Source organism: Trichechus manatus, unplaced genomic scaffold, assembly GCF_000243295.1.
Source record: "Trichechus manatus latirostris isolate Lorelei unplaced genomic scaffold, TriManLat1.0 scaffold00153, whole genome shotgun sequence".
Lineage (NCBI taxonomy): Eukaryota > Metazoa > Chordata > Mammalia > Sirenia > Trichechidae > Trichechus > Trichechus manatus.
This window is the reverse complement of record NW_004444089.1, coordinates 2,174,481-2,183,549: the sequence shown is the minus strand read 5'-3', so window position 1 is coordinate 2,183,549 and position 9,069 is coordinate 2,174,481. Positions and strand designations below refer to the sequence as shown.

At 44.5% G+C, this 9,069-nt stretch overlaps 1 protein-coding gene across 5 annotated transcripts in view; it reads left to right on the top strand.

The window, feature by feature from the left end:
* Nucleotides 1-21: 21 nt before the first annotated feature.
* The window catches only part of DOCK9 (dedicator of cytokinesis 9), a 333,393-nt gene continuing 324,345 nt past the window's right edge, over nt 22-9,069 (top strand). For all 5 annotated transcript variants that reach the window (XM_023740328.1, XM_023740325.1, XM_023740329.1 and 2 more), the window contains exon 1: nt 22-209. In XM_023740328.1, coding sequence (XP_023596096.1) covers nt 81-209 — 129 coding nt within the window. In that variant the 5' untranslated portion in view covers nt 22-80. The remainder of the gene's footprint in view (nt 210-9,069) is intronic.

Sequence of the window (9,069 nt, the reverse complement as noted above, 5' to 3'; positions counted from 1 at the left end):
CCAGCTGCAGAGGGTGCACCTGGCGGCCGCGCGACCGAGCCGGGCCGCGGGAGCTGGGGAAGGCGGTGGCGGCGGCTAGGATGTCGCAGCCACCGCTGCTCCCCGCCTCGGCGGAGACTCGGAAGTTTACCCGGGCGCTGAGTAAGCCGGGCACGGCGGCCGAGCTGCGGCAGAGCGTGTCGGAGGTGGTGCGCGGCTCGGTGCTCCTGGTGAGTAAGGGACGCAGGGCAGGGAGGCAGCGCAGGTACACGCGGCCCGGCGGGCTGGGCGCCCTGGCGGGTCCCCTTCTCCGCGCGCCGGTGCTCCTGGGCTTGCGGGGTCGCAGGTGGGGTGGGGGCAGGCGGCGCCGGGCTGGGGAAATGGGGAGGTTTTGTTGGGGCAGCGACTCCCAGCTCCCCGCCCTGCGTGCGGGAATCCCTTCCATCGCTGCTCCTTTCCTGTTCCTGGTGAACGTCCTGAGGATGAGATCGCCATCTCGCTTCGGCTTACCTCCCTGCTGGCACTGGGCACTTCACTCTTCCTTCACCTCGCGCTCCGCAGCCTTCTCTCCCATTGTCGGGAGGGGACTGGCACCTGTGGCCTTGGAAGGTGCCGGGGGAATTAGAGGCGGGGGCTTCCTTATGCAGCCCGCTGGCCCAGGGTGGCAGAACGCCCTGCGGACCCTCTGGGTGCGGGGGTCTCGCTCCGAGAGGGAGGGTTCGGCATTCCCTCACCCCAAACTGGCAGCCTGCGATTTGGCTTCCCCTTAGGAAGTAGGTTAGGGGGCCTGATAGGACGGACCCTCTGGTCATTTCAGCATTGGTGCAAATTACTGCCAAGTTTGGGAATGTGAAGCACGCTTCCCCCCGGTTAATCTAGTCGTGACAGAAAGTGTTTAGAGAATAGACCTCTGGGCGTGAGGAAGAGAGTTTTAAATCAACTTTTCCCACCCAGGGCTGTATATTTGGAAACGTAGTCCACTGGCATCGCTAGCGTCTTGAGCCAGTGGGGCTGCGACTTCTGAGCGACGTTTGCAGAGCGGCGTGCTCCTCGGGGCAGCTGGAAACTTTTAGCAGCTCCTGGCATTGTTGCAGGCATTTGTTTTCTTGAAAGGGACTTGTTTGTGGGTGGGTGACTTGTGTTTGTTGGAACGGTGAAGGAAGATGGGCCTTGGAATTGATTGTCTGGGCTTTGTGGCTCTGTGGGTGAGGGGTCGTGGGGCACCCGGTGGTAGCCTTTTGGTGGCAGGTTGGTGCCCTTCCTGGGCAGACACAGGATTGCATGAATGAGTGTGGAGCTTGGAGGTGAAGCTTCTTTAATTTCCATATCCAGTTTGCTCAGCTGGATTTTTCTCTCAATTGTCAGCCCTGCCAACTCACTCCACATTCCTCAAACTGTGCTAGTCTAGCCTCCAATTCCGTCGATAATAAATAGGGATTTTATTTTTTCATTACATCGAAGCTGACCAGTTGATGTAAAAGGGCAGCAGGAGGCGGGAACAGACTAAAGCCTGGCCGTCACTTCCAGAACTGAATGCTAACTTCTGTTGCTTTGGCATAAGTACGACTTCCTGTATCTCTCTAACTTTTGGTTAAGGATATAGCCCACAACAGCTATGGCATCATTTCTGTTCTCGCGTCAAACTTGGTTCTTGTAACTGGGGGCTGCTGTCCTTATTAGGGAGTTGAAACAAGAGTAAATAAAACATATTACTTTGTCATGCTTTCCAAAGTGCTGACAGATCCTGACTGAAGACTGGTACTAGTTAATTAAGCCATTAGATTGTGCACAGAAGTGTCAACACAGACACTGACTGCTAATTACTGATGTGCCATAGTCCTTGAATATCTGTCCTTCCTGTCAGAGGATGGCCTACTGATAGTGACCTAGTGTCCATTCCCGCGTGTGACATACTTCTACTGTGCCACCTCATGACACTTTAATAGCATGTCTGTTTTCCTGGGATACCCTTATAAAATCACTGTGGCATCTATGATAGCCTGAAGTAAACATAGCAAGATACCTGACTGGTGTCTCAACTCCTTAGTCTTGTCTGTATGTGGTTATTTGTGTGATGAAACTGGTGCTTAAACAAATACAAAATGCCAGAAGGCTGGTGGGCCTGCTTGGCCATACTGAATGTGAAATGGGAATTGCATTGCAATGGTTCCACATTGCAGAAGGAGGAATTTGGGATATGGAGCTTACAGATACTAAAAGACACTAAAAATGACCCGTAAGCTTCACCCCCCTCACCTCCTGTCAGGTAGTTGGCCCCTGGCTGCTTCCTCTTGCTGCTCCCTGGTGTTTGCCAAGAATCACAGCAGGTGCCTGCCACATAGGTTCTGGTCCAGCTTTGTTGTATGAGGATTTAAGAGGGTAATCCTGATCCTCACAGGACTCAGGGAAGAACCGAAGCCAGGGTTCAGAATCCCATGGTCTCTCTATCTTTGCTTGGCTGGAAGTAGTACTCTGCTCTGTCTTTGATAACTTGGGTCAGCACTAGTCCAATGCCTTGAACATGGTAAATGCTCAGTAAATACTCTTAACTAGCTGACTAATAAAGTAGTCCTGTTGTTGGGCCAAAACATAACAAAACGAAAAACTAACAGCGTATGGATTTAACCAGCTCTTCCTGTGATTCGACTGTTGATGGATACATGGTAGTAAGATCAGAAATATAATGAAATTAAATAGTGCAGTGCATAATAAAGACAGCTATTAAACAAACTTTAAAATATAAAATTGACATGCTCGTACGTTTTTCATTGCTTCATAGATTCATTTTTCATAGGCTCAGGTTTGTGGGCCTTTAAAAATAATTTGTATTAATTTCTTTGAAAACTTGAAAATAAACATACAAAAAATAGAGTAGTATAATGAACCCTTATATTCCATCACCCAGATTCAGTAATTATCAAAATTTTGCCAAACATGCTTCATCTGTCGCTTTTTTCTGCTTTTTTTTTTTTAAATGATTGTGAGTCCCAGGCCTCACATATTTAGATTGTTAATATACTTAATATGTATTCCTAAAAAATGGGTATTTTCTTATGTAACTGTAATGATAAAATTAACTATAATTCATTGACATACTCTTCAAATTTCCCAAATTATTAAAAAAAAACTTTGTTAGTTTGTTTTAATCAGGATCCAAACAAGATTTGCAGGGGTTTTCCAATGTGGTTAGCTGTTTCACGAGCCTTAGAATTATCCGTGATGGAGAGAACCCAGGTCAGGAGTCCTGGGTTTTAATCCTAGAGGTTTAGTAGTTCAGAACATGGGCTCTGGAGTCAGACCGCCAGGGTTGCATTCCCAGCGCTGCTTCTTACTAGCTGTGCATCCTTAGACATGTAACTTAACCTTGCTGTGCCTCAGTCTCCTCATTTGTAAAGTGGAGATAATAATCGTGCTTACCTTACAGAGTTGTTGTGAGGATAAAGTGAGTAATACGTGTAAAGTTTACTTGCATATCCGATTTAAATTTACAGCCAAAATGGGGTTTTATGTTACCTGAGGATTTCAAAGAACACCATACTTGGGTCACGTGTGCCACCAGCTACTTAAGTCACCTTGGCTGTTACTTCTGTGAACCTCAGGTTTCCTGTTCTGTTAAGTGAGGGGGCCGCACTAGATTATTTCTAAGTGCTTTTCCCCACCAACAGGCTAAGCCACTTTTATAAAAGTAGTAAAGGTACTACTAATAATATTTCTAACTGTCGAAACAGTAATTTATGATTTTTGGTTATAGTTCTCCCACTTTCACAATTAACTTGATTTGGAACAGTCAGTCAGGAGAGTCAGCACATTCAACATAGATGCTCGCTCGGAAGAAAAGGTAGAAATAATCCTCTGAGCAGAGTTGAGTTGTGATTGCTTTTGGAGCTCTTGAAGGAATTTTACCTCAGATCTTTCAAGATGTAGTAAAGACAGTTATCGTGATGTCCTAGATCTAAAGAGTGTACTGTGCAAGGCCTAAAAATATCCTTTCTCTGAAAGATCTGTGTAAATATTGTTAAATATTTTGACACATCCCTTGCATGGGTTTGTCAGCTGTATTGCACTCGGGTATTAATGTACAAGTCATCTGGTTACCTGGCTTCCTTGCTGTCTTATCTAAACACGCTCAGCTTCAAACTCTCATTGGATGTCAAGGCCCTGCCAGTGATACCTCTTTGAACGCAGCAATATGAAATGAAACAGAACCAAGTCTGGTGATGACTGAATTTTCCTTTGTGTTGTTGGAGGACGATGGCCGGAAGGTGGGATGATTATCGCCCAGAGTATGTGCTTGGGGCCTCCCTCACCCTCCCAGTTCAATCATCTCAAGATTCCAGTGTTATCTGAGGTAATGTGAAACCCAAGTGTGGTGTTCTTTGAAATCCTCAGGTAACCAAAAACCTCATTTTGGCTGTAATTTTAAATCAGATATGTTAGTAAGCCGACAACCGAACTGGCCTGAGCTTCACCTCACTGTCTTTCTCCACTCTCCAGTGGAGCCTTAACAAACAGAAATGTCCCAGAATACAGGAAGCAGGGTGGAGGCCCATCTCCAACTAGATAATCAACAACAGGTTCTATTTCTTTGGTTTCTAGTTCATTTGAATGTTAGGAGAGAGGAGAGTATTAGTAATGCTTTGCATTTGAAAAGGGAGGGAAGGAATTGTGAAATCTATCCACATTTATTGAGGACCTGCTCTGCTCTACAACTTCCTGATGGATGCTGAGAGTATGATGTGTTATATCAGGTCCTTGCCCTTGGAGAGTGTATGATCTAAATCGGCGGACAGGCCAGCAGTCTACAAAAAGATGTCTATCTGTACAAAAGAGCACATTTAAAGAGGTAGATGTCACATGTGTGCTTCAGAGAATAGAGAAGAAGTAATAACGGAAAACTGATGTACTTGGGAACGGGTTTATGAAGAATTGGGCTGCACCTGGAAGATGCGGAGAAAAGGGAGACTTTTTTTCCTCCTAGAAAAGAATGAAGAGGTTGAACAAATGCTTAGTATGCCCTGGTAGGCCAAGAAGAAACAGGGGAGTCTGGGCAAAAAGGGGTAAGTTTTAGGAGGAAGGGAGAGAGTTTTGAGAAATTAGTTGCTGAATTTGGAACAGTTTCAAGGATTGGCTGAAATCATAAAATAGATTTTTTTTTTCCTTGTGTTTTTGAAACCTGTCTTTGGAAAGAGGCTCAAACCAGCCTATGAACATATGCTTCTTAGAGAGATCTTCTAAGGGTAATCCCAGGAGTAAATAATGTGACCATTTCGTCGTGCAAGCCCAAGAACAGAAAAAGAGATCTATGGCATAGAAAAGAAAGCCCAGAAACAGGCCTCTGTGTGTCTAAGCATTTAGGGTCTCATGTGAGTTGCAGTCAAAAATGGTGGATGCACCACCATTCAGTAAATGGTGTTGAAAAAAACTAATGTTACAGGCCAACCTTATATCACATGCTGAAATTAATTATAACTAAACTTAAGAGTATGTATAAAATAAATAAATAAAAGAAATCACAGAAGACATGGGTGAATAATGGAAAGGTGGAGAGGGATTTGTAAAGCATGAGAGCAAAGGAAGAAACCAGTTTGGCCTGGGCTTTGGAGTTGAACCTTGGCTTTGCCGCTTGTTAGCTGAGGAGTTAGAGCACAGAACTCTGATTAGCTTAGGACTTCACCTAAACCTTAGCTTGTTCATCTGAGAACTAGGATTTTTAGGTAACAACTTAGAGAGCTTTTATAAAGATAAAATAATACATGTAAAGCTTTGTTGTTGTTGTGTGCTGTTGAGTAGATTCTGACTGATAGCGACCCTGTAAGGACAGAGTAAAACTGCCCTCTAGGGTTTCATAGCTGTAATCTTTAGGGGAGCAGATTGCTAGATCTTTTCCCCTGTAGAACTGCTGGTGGGTTCGAACCACCAACCTTTTGGTTAGCAGCCAAGCTATTAACCATTGTGCCACCAGGGCTCCTTACATGTAAACTGCTTAAAAAAAAGCAACCAAACCCTTTGCCATTGAGTCAATTCCGACTGATAGTGACCCTATAGGACAGAGTAGAACTGCCCCGCAGTGTTTCCAAGGAGCACCTGGTGGATTTGAACTGCTGACCTTTTATTTAGCAGCTGTAGCTCTTAACCACTATGCCACCAGGATTTCCAAAGTCCTTAATAGTAAATGCTTAACAAATGTAAAGCTTTTATTATGTTAATAAAGGAAATGATGAATTCTCTTGACAAATGTATCCGGAGCCAGCATTTATTGAGCACTTATTATGCCCTGGGATCTGTGTTATTGTTGTTGGGTGCTGTCAAGTCAGTTTAGACTCATAGTGACCCCATGTGACAGAGTAGAACAGCCGCATAGAGTTTCCTAGGCTGTAATCTTTACAAGAGCAGATTGGCAGATCTTTCTCCTGTGGAGCTACTGGGTGAGTTCAAACCATCAACTCTTCAGTTAGCAGTCGAGCGCTTAACCATTGTGCTACCAGGTATCTGTTAGGACTTTACATATGGGCGGTGAAGTCACCTCAAGGTCACACAGCTGTCAGTGGAGGGACTGGGTCTTAAACCTGGACACTGACTTCAGATCCTATGCTCCTAACCACTCTGTCGCCTCCCTAAGGAAACACCAAAGCCTGTATGTCACAGATACCATAAAGTATCAAAGTCAAACAGCGAGCTTAGAAACCATACCATCCCTCTATTTGTCCATATCCTAGGAGTCCTGGGTGGTGCAAATGGTTAATGTACTTCGCTGCTAACCAAACGGTTGGAAGCAACTTGGAAGAAAGGCCTAGTGATCTACTTCTGAAAAATCAGCCCTTGAAAACCCTGTGGAGCACAGTTTTAGTCTGACACACACAGGTCACCATGAATCTCAGTTGACTTGATTGGCAACTGGTTTTGGTTTATATCTTAGTCAAATTGTTAATTTTTCTTAATACATTAAGTTTTCTTACCAATCAATTGGAAAAGATAAACACTCCAGTAGAAAAATTGGAAAAGACATTAATAGGCAATTCCTCAAAGGACTACAATTAGCCAATGAAGGGCAGAAAAAATTATTCAGCCTAACTAATGATTAAAAAAAAAATCATTAATTAAAACAAGATGCCGTTTTTGCCTGACAAATTTGTGGTCTTCGCTGTGTCCTACTGCGACAGTCACCACAAGGTGTTCCTGAAGGATCTGTTCTGCCATTGGTTCATAGAATTTAATCTCTTCCCTTCTGTCTGAAGGCATCTCTACCACCTTCTTTGCAAACAATTTCCAAACCTTTATGTCGTCTGATTTTTCCTCCAGCTTCAGACCTGCTGCTCTGTTAACCTGCCTGGCACTTGCCCTTGGCTGTCAGTGCAGGCCCTTATGTTCAGCATATATGAAACATAAATTGTCATGTTTCATCCCAAACTAGTCTGGCCTTTTTGCGTTCTTGTTTTCTTTAGTGAGTGGCATCACTTAATAGTCACCAACTTTGAAATCTCTGACTCCTCCTTTGTCCCACCCATTCATCTCCTTTTTCCTTCCTCATTCAGTCATCACCCCTTGACGTTCTTCTCTGTATCAGTAAGTACAGCTAATGACTTCAGAATTTCAGTGGCTTAAAACAAAAGTCATGTTCCTCTCTATCTAGGGTGGACTGGGGGCCCAGCTCCCTGTTGTCTTGGGACTTGTGTTGATGGGACAGCCACCATCTTGAGTGTGGTGGGTCCTTGTTGGGGGAAAGAGTGTGGTGAACCCTTATTGGCTCTTAAAGCTGCCACCTATCACTTCTGCTCATGCTTTATTGGCTAAAGCAAGTCACATGGCCACATCTTATGCCGAAGGGTAGGGCAGTGCAATACTTTCTACATGCCTACAAGGAGAACTAGAAATACTGAGCAGCACTAGTCACTAGAAGGTCGCTATGAGTCAGAATTGACTCCATGGCAATGAGTTTTTTTTTGTTTTTTAAATGCCTACTGGGAACCCTGGTGCTGGAGTGGTTAAGAGCTACGTCTGCTGACCAAAAGGTTGGCAGTTCAGATCTACCAGCCGCTCCTTGGAAACCTTATGGGACAGCTCTCCTCTGTCCTATATGGTCGCTATGAGTCGAAATTGACTCGACCGCAACGAGTTTGTTTGTTTTTGTTATTTTTTTTAATGACTACTGCAACCTGTCATTCCTTTCTCTCTGTCTGCTGCCCCTATCCTGGTCCCTGATGTAGTAGGGTATACTCCTGTCTGGTGTCCTTGCTTCCATTCTTGTACCATCCTTCAGGGTTCAGTTTGTAATCCTTAAAACACCAGTGCCTCCCATTGCCCTTGGAATGAAAACCCCTTCCGTTGACTGTAAGGCACTCTCTTTATCCCGCACCATGCTCCTGTTGCTTTCCGGCCAGTTTTTTAGCTCCTCCTGTGTGACGAGCTGTTGTATACCCCAGGACCTTGGCAGAAGCTTTTCCCTCTGCCTGGAATAATCTTTATCCCCGTGCCTCATCTCCAGGCCAGTCCCCATCCAAACTGAAACAGGCCCTTCCTGTTCTTTTCCTTGGTACCACTTAGCTCAATTTATATATTTATTTGTGTGTGTATTTGTTTAGTGTCTGTCTCCCTCTCTTCTGTTTTTTTTTTTTTCCCCCTAATATTTTATTGTGTATTTGGTGGATGTTTACACTGGAAATTAGGTTCTCATTGACCAATTTCTATACATATTGTTCAGTGATGTTGGTTATGTTCATCACAGTATATCAGCATTCTTGCTATTTCCGTTTTGGTGGTTCTGTTTCCATTGATCTACCTTCCCTGTCCCCCCCCGACCCCCGCGCGCGTGGTCTAAGGTAAATGTTTACCATTTGGTTTCATCTAAATGATTATTTTGAGGAGCACATTACTCATGGGTGATATCATTTATTTTATGGGCCAGTCTGTCATTTGGCTGAAAGGTGATCTCTGGGTGTGGTTTGAGTCCCAAGTTTAAAGAGTATCTCAGGGCAGTAGTCTTGGAAGTTCATCTAGTCTCTACTGGTCCAGTAAGTCTGGCTTTTTTTCTAGGAATTTGAGTTTTGTTCTACATTTTTCTATCCGGGACCATCTACTGGGTCCCTGGTCAGA